The 15,321-nt window shown below is 40.1% G+C and overlaps 1 protein-coding gene across 1 annotated transcript; it reads left to right on the top strand.

Moving 5' to 3' along the window:
- Positions 1 to 11,247: 11,247 nt before the first annotated feature.
- On the top strand, positions 11,248 to 14,353 carry LOC112199852 (sodium transporter HKT1). The gene is made up of 3 exons (XM_024340825.2): positions 11,248 to 12,509; positions 13,623 to 13,856; positions 14,033 to 14,353. The coding sequence occupies exons 1-3, from the start codon at positions 11,254 to 11,256 to the stop codon at positions 14,229 to 14,231; spliced, it is 1,689 nt and encodes a 562-aa protein (XP_024196593.1). The 5' UTR covers positions 11,248 to 11,253; the 3' UTR covers positions 14,232 to 14,353.
- Positions 14,354 to 15,321: the final 968 nt, after the last annotated feature.

Here is a 15,321-nt window from a genome sequence, read left to right as displayed (position 1 = left end):
AACAGAGAATGAGTTATATCTGTTGTGTGTTATGAATCTCACACAACAGTGAATTCTTTCTTCTGTTGTCTGAATGTACCGACACATCCCCGCGCATGCCATGCCAGGCACATGCTTGCACAGAATTCACACAACGGAAACAGATATTCTGTTGAGCAAAGTATTATCACACAATGGTGAAATCACCGTTGTCTGATTTTTCAATCACACAACACTCGTTTAGACCACGGTTAGTTTGGTCATCACACAACAGAAAATCACCGTCGTCTGATGACCTTTTTGTAGTAGTGTATAGATTTGTTTGAAATCTAATTTTGGAATTGCGAAGTTTTTTACCTCTTGTTCTATTTCATTGTATTCGAATTCTTCTGCATTTAGGAGTTGTACTCCTTTCTTTTTTCCAAAGATGCTCATCATTTTGACATCTCTTGCTACCAAGTGTTTTGGCTTTTCATATTTGATTCTAGTCAGACTAATAGAAGGTTCTAGAAAAATCATGTTTGGAACAAGATTCTTCTCAGGGTTTTCTAATGGTTTGAATCCATTAGCTTTCTTTGATTTGATTGGAGGCCTTTTCTTATCCTTCAGTATATTTTTTTTATAGAATCCAGCATTTCTTGTTGTTCATTGATTTTTCTACTAACACTTGTTAGCTGTTCTTCTTCCCTTTTAGGAAGTTCTTTGATATAATCAATTTTATTTTCCAATTTTTCTAATTGGTAGATTATATCTGGTAATTTTTTTAGATGATCGTGACATCTAGATACTTCTTGTATCAGGTTCTGTTGTTTCTCATCAGAAGATTTTAGTAGAGAATTCAATTTCTGTAATATTAATTTAGACATTGTCCCCATTGGGGATTCCCTTTTTGAGTTTTTTCAGCAAGCTCTGATACCAATGAATTGTAGATCTAACCGATGCTCAAATAATCAAGAGGTTTTTGTTCCTCTCGAAGATACTCTTCAAGATCTCCGAAAATTTTCTCAGATTTATAAATTCTTTTTTGAGCTATAAAGATAATTTCTCAGTAATTGGGAGTTTCTCTTTTAAGCCTTGCTCGAAAATATTTTAACTTTCTCAACTTTTCTTTTTCTTCAGCTAACTCTTTACTAGTTATTTTGTAAATATCAATTAATTCTAATATGGAAATGATAGAAATTATGAATAGTGAAAACTAACTGTTTACCTTTGAATATAGAGGATGAATTCTAGCTGTAATTATCATCTAAACAAATAATTTCAAGATGGGTCCACCACGTTTCATCAAAAGGAAAGAAAAAATATTGTTCATAGTAATAGTAAAATTACAAAGGTCAGAGAAAGAAAAGGAAAAAGGTGTACTAATGGTATAAAAGTAGGTACGATGGGTAGGTGAGAAGAAAAAGAGAAAAGTTTTGTGTGAAAGGGAATAAAAATAAGTTAGTAGTGTTTTAGGGAATCAGAAATTGAGAGAAAATCGCTTTGTATTCTCATTGATAATAGGGGCCTCTTTATATAGAGGATTACAATACTGTACTTACATAGGCATTTGCAAGCATAATTAGCTATAATGAGCCACGCTCATGCTACCGCTAGTGGTACCAACTCCCGCCAAAGGAGTGACCTACGGGAACACAGCCAAGCAGGCTACCGCCTGAGCCCCGGCTTGCCCCCAGATCACAGCTGACGCGCCGCGCCAAGACAGCACCAGAAGATCCAAAAGCTGGGGACTGAAGCATGTCAGTCCCACATCGAAAACATGAAGAAGATCAGCTCCTTCTTCACCTATAAAAGGTTCTCTCTTCTCTCCTCATTAATTAAGCATTTAATACTTACTTACTGTTACTTTGTCAACACAAATACATTGACTAACTTAGGCATCGGAGAAGAGAAGACAGCCCAACTCGGTCTCCCTTTGACATCCTCTGTATTTCACCGGAGCTCTAAAGGGTATCATAGATAGCGGTCCGCCCATCGGACCAGCTTTAACAAAGGTTTAGCTACCGCTGAACGTTAAACATTAACAAATATATAGAGTCTGAATCATACAAGGAAAGATAATCTCTAGATTCTTCTGATTAAACCCTATTACCACTAGGTCAAGTAACCTAGAGTTTGGGCCAAACACAAATTAGGGTTTTACTTGAACACTCCCCATTATGTTGCCCAAATGTGGGGCTTCTCTCAGAGGATTACAATACTGTACTTACATAGGCATTTGCAAGCATAATTAGCTATAATGAGCCACGCTCATGCTACCGCTAGTGGTACCAACTCCCGCCAAAGGAGTGACCTACGGGAACACAGCCAAGCAGGCTACCGCCTGAGCCCCGGCTTGCCCCCAGATCACAGCTGACGCGCCGCCACGCGCCGCGCCAAGACAGCACCAGAAGCTCCAAAAGCTGGGGACTGAAGCATGTCAGTCCCACATCGAAAACATGAAGAAGATCAGCTCCTTCTTCACCTATAAAAGGTTCTCTCTTCTCTCCTCATTAATTAAGCATTTAATACTTACCTACTGTTACTTTGTCAACATAAATACATTGACTAACTTAGGCATCGGAGAAGAGAAGACAGCCCAGCTCGGTCTCCCTTTGACATCCTCTGTATTTCACCAGAGCTCTAAAGGGTATCATAGATAGCGGTCCGCCCATCGGACCAGCTTTAACAAAGGTTTAGCTACCGCTGAACGTTAAACATTAACAAATATATAGAGTCTGAATCATACAAGGAAAGATAATCTCTAGATTCTTCTGATTAAACTCTATTACCACTAGGTCAAGTAACCTAGAGTTTGGGCCAAACACAAATTAGGGTTTTACTTGAACACTCCCCATTGTGTTGCCCAAATGTGGTGTTTCTCTCGTTGCCTCGCTAAAAATCTTGCCGAGTAACAAAAACCCAGTGGGACAAAAATAACCTCTGTCGAAGGGGAAAAAGAGCACAACACAGCCTTCACGCTTCGAGGTGAACATGTAGACATCTCCCCCTGATGTCTGTGCTTCCCCCTGATGACAACGATCATGGGAGTTCAGATAATTTCAGCAAGCCAATCCTTGCCACATGTTTCTCGAACGTGGAATTAGGCAATGACTTAGTAAACAAGTCTGCCACATTTTCCTCAGATCGAATCTGGTTTACTTTGATCTTGAGGAGCTTCTGTTGTTGCTAATTTAGAAGAATTTGGGCGATATATGCTTGGTGTTGTCGCCTTTGATGTAGCCTTGCTTCATTTGTTCAATGCAAGCAGCATTATCCTCATAAATGCTAGTAGGCTCATCTGTGGTAGACTTCAGACCACAATTGCTTCGAACATGCGTAACTATGGATCGAAGCCATATACATTCACGAACTACTTTGTGAAGAGCAATAATCTCTGCATGATTCGAAGAGATAGCGACTAAGGTCTGCTTTGCAGACCTCCAAGATATCGCAGTCTTTCCCATGGTGAATACATAGCCAGTTTGAGAGTGACCTTTGTGTGGGTCAGAGAGGTACCCAACATAAGTAAAACCTTCCAAAACACTTATATCGTTTTGAGATGGGGAGAGGGGACACAGTCCACCATGTATGGCGTCCCTGTTACTTGATGGGTATGAATCCATCTTCTCTCTGTAGGGATAGAACAAGCCCATATCAATCGTACCACTTAGCTATCGAAAGATATCTTTCACACCAGTCCAAAGGCGTCGTGTTGGCGCAGAGGTATATCTAGCTAACAAGTTCACAGCAAATGAGATGTCCGATCTTGTGCATTGTGCTAAGTATAATGATGCGCATATTGCACTTCTGCCTCTAGCACTTATTCATCATCATCTTTTGGATGAAATGGATCATTCTTTGGATCAAGACTACGGACGACCATTGGGGTGCTTGAAGGCTTAATCTTGTCAGTGTTGAAACGCCTAAGCATCTTTTGGGTATAAGCTGATTGATGAATCAGGATACCTTCTCTACGGTGCTCAAGCTCCAAACCGAGACAAAACCATGTTTTCCCAAGATCTTTAATCTCAAACTCAGATTTCAAGTGTTCAGCGATTTCCCTTAACTCTTTAAGGGTGCCAATTATATTCATGTCATCGACATAAACCGCTATTATTGCAAATTCGGAACTTGTCATTTTTATGAACACACATGGGCATAGTTCATTGTTGACATATCCCTTACCAATCAAGTAGTCACTTAGACGGTTATACCACATCCGTCTGGATTGCTTCAATCCATATAGTGAGCGTTTCAATCTAATCGCAAACGCGCTCCGTGGTTTAGAGCCACTTGATTTGGGTAACTGAAGTACATCAGGAACTTTCATGTATATTTCTGTATCTAGATCCCCATATAGATACGCAGTAACCACATCCCATAAGCTGCATGTTCAGTTTTTCAGAAACTACCAAACTGACAAGGTAGCGGAACGTAATGACATCCATTACGGGAGAATAGGTCTCCTCGTAGTCGATTCCAGGGCGTTGAGAGAAGCCTTGCACCACAAGGCGAGCTTTGTACCTTACAATCTCGTTTCTCTCATTACGCTTTCTAACGAATACCTATTTGTGACCAACTGGTTTGGTGTTGGGCGGTATTGGTACAATTTTGCCAAATACCTTTCTTTTCGCTAGAGAATCAAGTTCTGCCTGGATCTCATCTTTCCATTTTGGCCAATAAGCTCTACGTTAGCATTCATCGACGGAGCGTGGTTCGATGTCATCGGTCTCAATAATCTCACACGCGACTGAATACGTGAATACATCATCAATGATGACGGAGCTTCTTTCCTACTTCCCATGTACACTAGTGTAATTTAAGACATCTCTACATTCTCAGGGATAGGTTCTGACATTGAGGCGTACCCCAATGATGTCTTTTGGACATAACCATAATCCAGAACATTCTCATGGGACAAATTTTGAGTATCGATGATCAAAGGATTTGTTTGTGCCTCATTTGCTCTCTTTCTAAGGCGAGTATCCTTCGAACCAATCGGTCTACCGCCCTTCCTTGCTAGACCTGCAGCCATAGATGCCACATCATTGCCATTCTGGGCAATGGCGCCATCTCCTGGTGTCATAGGAGTGGTGTTATGTCCAGTATTTGGGACATCGATCCTTGCAGGAACGTTTGCAGCAGGTATGTGTGATCTCGTCACTTTAGCAACATCAGAAAACGTATCAGGCAGAGTGTGCTACGTTCTGGTGCTCAATTATTCTTCGCACTTCAAGTTCAGACTGTGCGGTACGGGGATCGAGATGAGACATAGTGGGGACAGACCACGACAATTTCTGTCGTTCCTGTTGAACATCTGTGTTCTTATCTCCCCCTAATGACGGGAAGACTGTCTCATCAAAGTGACAATTCGCAAATCTAGCGGTAAAGAGATCGTCTGTCAAGGGTTCAAGATAGCGGACAATAGTTGGAGATTCATAGCCAACGTAGATGCCCATTCGTCATTGTGGACCCATCTTAGTACGCTGTGGCAGCGTAATAGGCACATAGATGGCACACCCAAAAACATGTAAGTGCGAGATATCAGGCTTATACCCAGTCACTAGCTGTAACGCAGAGTAAGTTTGGGTGGCAGTGGGTCGTAGACGAATTAGCGTTGCTGCATGCAATATTGCATATCCCTAAGCAGAAACAGGGAGATTGGTGCGCATAACCAATGTCCGTGCTATCATCTATAGTCGTTTGATAGCGGCTTCTGCGAGACTATGTTGGGTATGAACATAGGGAACTAGATGCTCTACATCAATCCCCACTGACATGCAATAGTCATCGAACATTTTTGATGTAAACTCCCCAACATTATCAAGTCGAATTGACTTAATGGGATGGTCAGGGTAGTGAGCCCGTAGATGGATAATTTGGGCGAGGAGTTTAGCATAAGCAGCATTCCGAGTGCACAACAGCGCGACATGTGACCAGCGTGTCGACGCATCAACCAATACCATAAAGTATTTAAAAGGTCTGCATGATGGTTGAATTGGTCCACAGATATCCCCTTGGATTCTCTGTAAGAATGGAATGTGTATTTTGGGATCCTTTGCATAGGACGATCTCGATCCTAATTTCCAGAAGGAACAGACTTTGCAAAATGAGCGAGGGGCCTTAGAAGCAACCAATGAGGATTTTGGTTGGGCCTACGCGTCTGTAGCGCTATTAGAAGCAAAATGTGTGGCTACATCTCCCATCATGGCGGTGGAGCCATGGGAATTGTTGTTTATGGCGTCATGGCCATTGGGAGGAACAACCATGGCATCATGCTCATGGTTAGCACCATTGATGGCATCATTACATGGGACTTGGGCGGCCCTATGGGGCCCCAAGACTGCTGCAGCGCCAGATGCTGCAATTGTTGCGGTCTTGCTAAGTCCAGGAATCAATTTTCGATTCTTGATTCTTCTCACTCTAAAGAATAGATGTCCTTGTGAAGTCTTTAGTATACAGAGCATCATAACACGACCAGGGTGCCCTAGTCGGTCATGCCAAAGCCAGTATGTGTCAAAATCCAAGAGATCTTCTCTTATGACATGATTGGATTCAATTGGTCGAATTGTAGTGACATAAAGTCCACTACATTGACACATAAGCTTCTCTAAGATGCGCTTTCGTCCTCAATCATTAGAGGTAATGCAAAGGAACTCTTTTATGTTCTCAGTATGCGTTTTTCGCATGGAATTCGTTGGCTCTTATATCTTTAAAGCTCAATAAGGTTCGATTTGCCTTAGGAGCATAGAGAGCTTCTGCGACTTTAATCAAGGTGCCATTTGGCAATAGGAATTGGGCCGTTCCATGTCCTTGAACTAAACATGATGGCCTAGCCATCGTAGTCACAGAGGAATATATAGGCAACATCTCTAAGAATAATTGCCTATGGCGTAGAATGGTGTGCGTAGTCGCACTATCTGCAAGACATTGTAGTTCTCCAGAATCCATTCCTAAAAGAAAAGCTCGTAATTAAAAATGAGTCATAAAGAAAAGAACTCAACTTTTATTAATAATCCAAATGGAATTACATCATCGTTTCTTTGACCAAGGAAAATCAATCCAATAAACTAGCTAATGCAAAACAATGGTAGTCGTCTAACTCCTTTCGGTAATTCCAATGCAAATGTGACCAGGTGAGTAGAGAGATATCAGTGGAGCAAAGCTCGCTTAAGTACCACTTATCTCAAAACCTTCCTAGACATCACACTTACATTGAGTACGCCTACTTTGAAGAAAGACTAATACCATTGGCATCTACTAAAAAAATAATATGGCAATTGCCTACATCTCTTGGAAAATAAAAAGACTTAATCAAAATCGCCAGTTTCTGGGTCTTGATCCTTGTAGTCTTCCACCCTTAGATCGAGATCGCCATCTTGATCTTCTTGTTCCATGTAATTTGCCTCCCTTGCTTCACGATACTTCTTGTATGCGTTTGCAACATTTTGGGATGCTTTACACGCCCTTGCCTAATGTCCTGGTAGTCCACACCTGAGACAAGCATCATTATGGTCAGGTTCCCTTGATCGAGGCGCTTTAGGAGCGCTTTGAGGAAGGTTATTGCCTTTGGTGGCGTCACCACCATAACCGGAGGCTTGGCCCCTCTCTCTTCACACGTTTTCCTCCACGGTTCCGTGTACACCTATCTTGGCAGTTTCCTTCCTCTTTGGGGCGAGAATATGGACCAGAACGTCTAGAATTATCCCTATTCTTAGAATTTCACTCCTTGCGTCCTCCCTTGGAGGCGCAACTATAATTAGACTCCGGAATTGACTTGGTTCCCACGGGTCTAGAGTTCATGGCACCAATTAGCTCATGAAATCTTGTGATGCGTCTAGCATTGACATCAATCCGATAGTTTTTGGCTACCATCAATGCAAAGACGGGGAAGGTGGAGAGAGTCTTCTCGATCAACTTTGTATCAGTGATTTTCTGTCCACATAATTCCATCAAAGACTTGATACGAAGTGCTTCTGAATTGTAGTCAAGTACTGACTTGAAATCACAGAAGCGGAGGCTATGTCATCTCACTTCTAAGTCTGGAAGCAGGGAATCACGGACGTTGCCAAAACGCTGCTCGAGTTCTACCTATAGTTTTCTTGGGTCTTCCTCATTGAGGTACTCATTTTGGAGCGCGTCATTCATGTGCCTTGTCATGAGAATGATGGCTTTTGCTTCATTAGCCTCTCTCGTAGCTCTATTTGCTTCAAAAGCAGCAACTTGTTGAGGAGTAAGCACGTCCTGACTTGGCTCTTGGATTGTACTCAGGATCCCATCAGCCTTAAGATGCTGGCGCACATCACGGACCCACTTGTGGTATCCTGCGCCTGTTGTCTCTAGTGGAGCGAAGCTCAACTTATTCAGGTTACTCATCTTGAAAAACAACAAGAAAATATGGTTAGTTTCGGAGCGAAAAAGGCTACCACGAAAAACTATTAAATTTCTGAGCGTAGTCGCTTCCAAGAAAATCCGATTCCAAGAGGGGTTTTGGATTAGATCGAAACAACGATGTGTGTGGTCGATCGTTTTCTTCTCAGCAAACTCTAAGTTTGAAGGACTCTACAAGCTCCAAACTTGGAGTGAGCACGAACCCCCACAGTTCGGTTTTTGGTCTCCCCTATGAAGAAGAAAGAGGGGTAGAAGAAAGGAGATTGCAAGTCCCCGATTAAAAGAAGAGAAATTGAATTTAAAAACTCTAAAAAAAACGGGAACTTTTAGAAAAAAATACCTTGAAATTGGTCGCCGGAAAATTTGGTCAGAAAAGTCGTCGGAAAAAGTGGCCAGAAAAGGTTGACCGATGGTTGACCGGGCTGCTGACGTGGCAGTCTGGTGTTGACGTGGCAGGCTGACTGGACCCTGACTGTGTGCTGACTAGATGCTTGTGTGGATGCTGACGTGGCAGGCTGCTTCTCGGTTCTGGGCCTGAGTCTTTGCTTCCTTCTAGGTCGAGGCTGGTATGCTTTCTTCTTCTGTGCTGAAGTTGACTTCTGTGGCTGGGCTGCGTCTGGTGGGCTGGCAGGATTGAGGATGCAGGTGGCGGTTCTGTGGTACAGATCTGCTGAAGGCGGGTTTGGGTGTTAATTGGCCTGTTCCGGGGTTCTGGAACAATGGTGCTTCTGGTGGTGGAGTATGGAAATCTTTGGAGGAGGAAAAATCTTTGAACAGGGCAGAGGAGATTTCGTCACTTCCGGAGGCCGGTTCAGTGTTTTTCCGGCCGGTTCTGGGTTCCTGGAATCTGGGGCTTCAAGTTAGGAGGCGGAGGTATTCGGGATTTGAGAGCTATGAAATTATAGTTTCAGGGTTAGGGCTTCGTGCTGATAACTTGTTTTAGGGAATCAGAAATTGAGAGAAAATCACTGTGTATTCTCATTGATAATAGAGACCTCTTTATATAGAGAATTACAATACATAAAGTTTGAATCATACAAGGAAAGATAATATCTAGATTCTTCTAATTAAACTCTATTACCACTAGGTCAAGTAACCTAGAGTTTGGGCCAAACACAAATTAGAGTTTTACTTGAACTAATAGGATGTATGGGAAGTATATTAGTAGATTAGGGGTGTACGGACATTTTCCCGATAAAGAAAAATAATCCATCATTATGGGTCAAGAACTCAAGACTAAAAATTAGTGTATATATATGGGGCAAGTCTGGGGTCAAATAGAGAAATAATATCAAAATAGAAACCCCACTGGTCTCAACGTGCGCCAATGGCCATGCACACAGAAAATCCACTTACTTAAAAAAGACTTGCTCATCAAGCACTAGTTGGTGGGGGGGGGGGGGGGGGGGGGGTGAGCCTAGTTGGTGGCGTGCTGCCACGTGTAATGCATTCTAATTATACTTAACTATAATTAACTATGGTCAACTGAATAATCAAGAAAGAGAAAATATACGTGAAAAAATAAAATAAAGAAAATTTTCTCTCATCTCCATGACTCATCATCATCTTCTTCCTTGGAGTGACGCAAGTAGAGAACTCTCTACAGTCTACAGAGAGAGAGAGAGAGAGAGAGAGAGAGATGACATAATGGCCCAAGTGAAAAATCTGTAGCAATGGAGCTCAAAGCATGCATCAATGATTTGCCCAATGTTTCCACCCCAGTTATCAAACCAAACCCGAACTATAATGCTTACAATCCTCTACCACACAACCCACCTCAGAGAAACTTGTAGAAGCCATCTTTTCGTTAATTCAGTGTTTTCGTTTTCCATTTGATTTTATGTGGCAAAAGCAAGTGAAAAATCTGTAGCAATGAGGACAACTATTGAGATGAATAAGATAAGATAAACAGTAAGACGCAGAGATGGACCTCTTTCTCTTCCTCCTCCTGCTCTCTTTTACTCTATGGCTTTTGTTTCTCTCTTTCCTATTAAACGAACAAAAAGATTTCTGCGCCCAAAAAAAAAAAAAAAAAAAAACAAACTAGTGATCTACTGCTACTCTATTTCTCTCTCTCTTCTTTCTGATCAGTTTCAGAGGCTCACAGACTCGAGGCCCATACAGAGGATTGAAATATTAATTTATATTCGTTGGAAAAGGTGATTAATATTCGATGGGTTTTGCGACGATGTAGAATTTAGGTTTGGCATCGTTTCTTAGAAATTCGCAGTCTTTATGCCGGTTCCTGCATGCTAGATTCTGGGTTTAATTTGGTAGGATCTGCAATTTGAGAAGATAGCCGTTGTTGGTTTTTGTTTGGATGTAGAAGACAGTGAGGTATGCTTTATGTGTGCTATTAGTGAATCTTTCGGAGTGGGTGTTAATGACAAGGCCTGCCATTGAGGAATGTGGTTGTATTGGACAAATCATGGTGATGAGAAAGACGTGGTTTTGGGAAGAAACAGATGAGAGGGAGGAGGGAAGAGAAAGTGAGAGAAAATTGAGAGCAAAAAGGGCATAATGTATATAAAAAGAGAAACTGACATGTTTTGCTTTTTCAATGCTACCTATTTTGATAATAAGAAACTACTAGAGTTCGTCACTTGTCTTAGTGCTAGCACTCCCTGGTTGAATAGACTCTGCATGAGAGATAAATAAGATGGAACAGGAGGGATTTGCAATTAATTGAAAAACAGATTTATTATTATATTTATTGTGTCAGTTTGATTAAACAGTAGATAACTATAGTTAACTTATTTTACCTATGTCAGTAATGGTCATTCCATGCCACCACCAACACTCGGTGGTGAGCAAATTCGATTCTGAAAAAGACTTGGAGCTCCACTATATAAACCCCACACCACTTGGAATATGGCCAGGCCATTCTCTCATATCAGAAAGATGAACAACGTTTTTGTTCCTTGTCGTAGGAAATTAGAGGGCATTTCATGCATTCACAAACTCCCTTGCATCCGCCAATCTTCTTGTAAAGGTCTAATTCGTTCACTGTTTCACTTCCTACTCTTCCTTTTAAATCCTTTCATTATCGAACTTATTTACGTTTTAATGGTCTCTGTCCTGGGTTATTTGGCTTTGAGGGTCACAAAACCAAGAACTAGAACTTCCTTTAGGCCCAAGGATTTTGATTTGTTCTTCACATCTGTGTCTTCCACAACAGTAGCAAGCATGTCAACTGTAGAAATGGAGGTCTTTTCAAACACCCAACTCATCATTATGACCATTTTGATGCTAGCGGGTGGAGAGGTTTTCACTTCCTTGCTTGGACTTCAAATTGCAAGGTCCAAGATTGCCAAATTTCATGATAACAAAGTTGATGTAGAACTCAGCTCTTCTAATAAGGCCTCCTTCGATCGAATAGAATTTCATGATAACAAAGTTGATGTAGAACTCAACTCTTCTAATAAGGCCTCCTTCGATCGAATAGAGTTAGGTTTGGTTACCCTTTCACAGTTAGAGAGTCAGCAGAAACCTAACATTCAAAATGGTTTAAAAACCTTTGACAAGGATATCAAGTACAAGTCTATTAGGTGTCTGGCCTATGTGGTTTTAGGTTATCTTTTAGTGGTTCATATAGGTGGTTCCAGTTTAGTTTCATTGTACATTATCCTTGTTCCAAGTGCAAGACAAGTACTCAAAAACAAAGGCATTGAAATCCAAACCTTTGCTGTTTTCACCACGGTTTCCACCTTTGCAAACTGTGGTTTTGTCCCCACAAACGAGAATATGATCATTTTCAAGAACAATTCTGGGCTTTTACTTCTTCTAATTCCCCAAATCCTTGTTGGAAACACCATATATCCCGTGATCCTTCGATTTGTGATTTGGGGTTTGGAGAAAATCACAAGGAGGGTGGAGTTCAGTTACATATTGAAGAATCATAATGAATTGGGTTACAGTCATATGCTATCTGGTCTTCATTCTCTTCTTCTACTTGCCACTGTCTTGGGGTTCATAGCAGTTCAGCTGATACTATTTTGTGCCATGGAGTGGAAATCTGAAGCCATGGATGGTCTGAGTGGCTATCAGAAATTTGTGGCGTCATTGTTTCAAACGGTGAATTCCAGGCATGCTGGTGAATCGGTTGTTGATCTCTCCATCATCTCTCCTGCAATCTTGGTGCTATTTGTCTTGATGATGTGAGTTACTCTTTCGGTTGTTTAAATATACACCAACTTTATTTTCTCCACAATATATATATATTATATATATATATATATATATATATATATATATATATATAGAGGCTCTTCCACTAAGAGATTCTTTTCTTCTTTTTTTGTCATTCTAATGCATCATTTATGAGACCCACTTTTCAATCATATTTCGACATCTCGACTGTTCAGTTTTTAGGTTCCAATGCTTATGCAAATTTTCAACCAAATTAATAATCATTTAGGCATTCAAAATCTTGATATACGTTTCTAAACATAAACGATTCAGATTGGACAGATTCGATTTGTCCATTGATTTGATCTAATTTGGTACCTTAATGATCATCAATTTGACTGAAAATTTGTAGAACTGATCTACTCATAGGGACCTAAAACCCGAACGGTCGAGATGCCGATATGCGAAAGAAAGTATGAGTCTCACAAAAGATCCCTTAAAATGGCCAAAAAAAAGAAAAGAAAAGGAAAGCCTCACTAGTGTATATATATAGTGTGGAGAACTTGGCGAATATTTTGGCCATTTTACTAAGGCCTTGCGCGCGCGCGCACACATACAGGGCTTTTCTTAAGGGATTTTGATCCTATGTGAGACCCACCTTTTGATCACATATTACCATCTCGATCGTTCAGTTTTTAGGTCTATATGAGTAAATCAATTATGCAAGTTTTCATCCAAATTGACAATCGTTAGGGCATTCATAAATGTGATTTACAATTATAAACATGAAAGATTCATGTTTGACAGAATTAGTTTGTTCATTAATTTAATCTAGTTCAGTACCTTAACGATCTTCAATTTGGTTGAAAATTTGTAAAAGTGATCTGTTCATTGAGTTCTAAGAACTGAACAGTCGAGATGCCGATATGTGATTGAAAAGTAAGTCCCTTAACAAATTTCTTAAATTAGCCAAAAAAAAAAAAAGATCTCTTAATAAAATGGTCATATATATATATATATATATAAGACGATAAGTTATGATATTATTTCTTAAACGCTAGCTAAATCGGTCACAACCCTGAAGCATTGTGTAGCTCATCTGAGAGAATCGACTGATACTAGATTGATGTACTTAAATTCAGGTATCTTCCACCGTATACTACATTTGATCCAGCAATTGGTGGTTGTCAAGAAGGTGATGCTTCCGGAAAAGAAGAAATTCGAAATCCGAGAAAGACTTTGCTGGAGTCTCTAATATTCTCACAGCTGACTTATTTAACCATCTTTGTCATACTCGTTTGCATCACAGAGAGACAAAAGATGATGGAAGACCCCCTCAACTTCAATGTGTTGAATGTTGTCGTAGAAGTAATAAGGTGCGAATTGAACAAGCATAATTGCATGCCTTTTAAATTATTCCATTCAGCAACTCTATTCTCTTATAAAGTTTTGATTGCTTATTAACATTCAATTACCTTAGTAAAAATAAGAGTTTACCTAAGGTTGACCACCTGAAATTAAAAAAAATCTGGAACTTGTGCGTAATTTGCAGTGCATATGGAAATGTTGGGTTTACAACTGGCTACAGTTGTAAACGTCGACTGAAGGCGGACGGTGATTGTATAGACAAATGGTACGGTTTGGTTGGAAGATTTAGTACTGAAGGAAAGTTCATCCTCATTCTTGTCATGTTCTTTGGAAGGCTGAAAAAATTCAGTATGAAGCAGGGTAAAGCATGGAAGCTATCTTAGCATTCAAGGTATCTCTTATCTGTAACTCGCTCTGTTAGTTGTATGTAATGTACAAGTGCTTCAGTCACCTGTCACTAGCACTATCGATTTTCAAAGTCAATGCATGCGTGTAAGATCTAAACTATAATATGATGTTTATTAACAGCGCGGTGATTTGAGAAAGTGGAGTACCAAACCAAGTCACCAACGTTAACCTAATTTCATCCTTTACGTATATGATCAACCATAAGAAGTGCGTGTCCTTAATTCTTTAAAAATAAGGGGGGGGGGGGGGGGGGGGGGGGGGGGAAGTGTGTGTCCTTAATTTCTACCAAACTTAATTTGTCTTATACATATCGTCACTGCATGAAGCTAGATATGATGTAACACAATGGTGCTTAACTAGTTTGGAGTTTCATTAGGAAATTCTAATATTATTAATTTTTGGGGATTGTTTACGGTACATTAATGTACCTATATTAGTTCAATACTACAACATAGATGGTAATTTCTGACTACGAAAAATGGTAGAAAATGGGGTATTTTTGTCGGAAATACATTTTTCAGACAACAAAGTTTTCGTCGGAAGTCGTCGGAAATGCCTTGGTATGAAATAGTTTTCTTCCGACCAACCGTGGGAAATTCTTGGCCATTTCCGACAGAAATGGCCGTCGGATTTTGGTCGGAATTAATGTTTATTTAGTCCAAAAAAAGTTGACAAAATAAAAGTTTTCCATCAGAAATAATTATATTTCCGACGAATTAGTTGTGACCACATTTTTTGTTGGAATATCCATTTCTGACAACATAATTTCTAGCACTTGTTTCGTTAGAATAACTCTTTCCCACATATTTTTTCCGACCACAAAAGTTGTGTGAAAACTTTATTTCTATGACATATTTTCGACCACTTCATCGGAATAAATATTTCCGACTAACTACTTTTGGTGGGAATTACTATTTGAGTATTTTCGATGACATATTTGCTTTGTGGGAATAAACATTTACGTTTATACAAATGACTTTTACCGACGAATATGGTTTATCAAATTGAATATTTCTTTTCTAGAACATGAAGAACCAAATAGATACATAATGAAGATTTGAATAA

Source organism: Rosa chinensis, chromosome 4 (assembly GCF_002994745.2).
Source record: "Rosa chinensis cultivar Old Blush chromosome 4, RchiOBHm-V2, whole genome shotgun sequence".
In the NCBI taxonomy this organism is placed as follows: domain Eukaryota; kingdom Viridiplantae; phylum Streptophyta; class Magnoliopsida; order Rosales; family Rosaceae; genus Rosa; species Rosa chinensis.
This window is presented reverse-complemented; position numbering and strand designations above follow the sequence as displayed.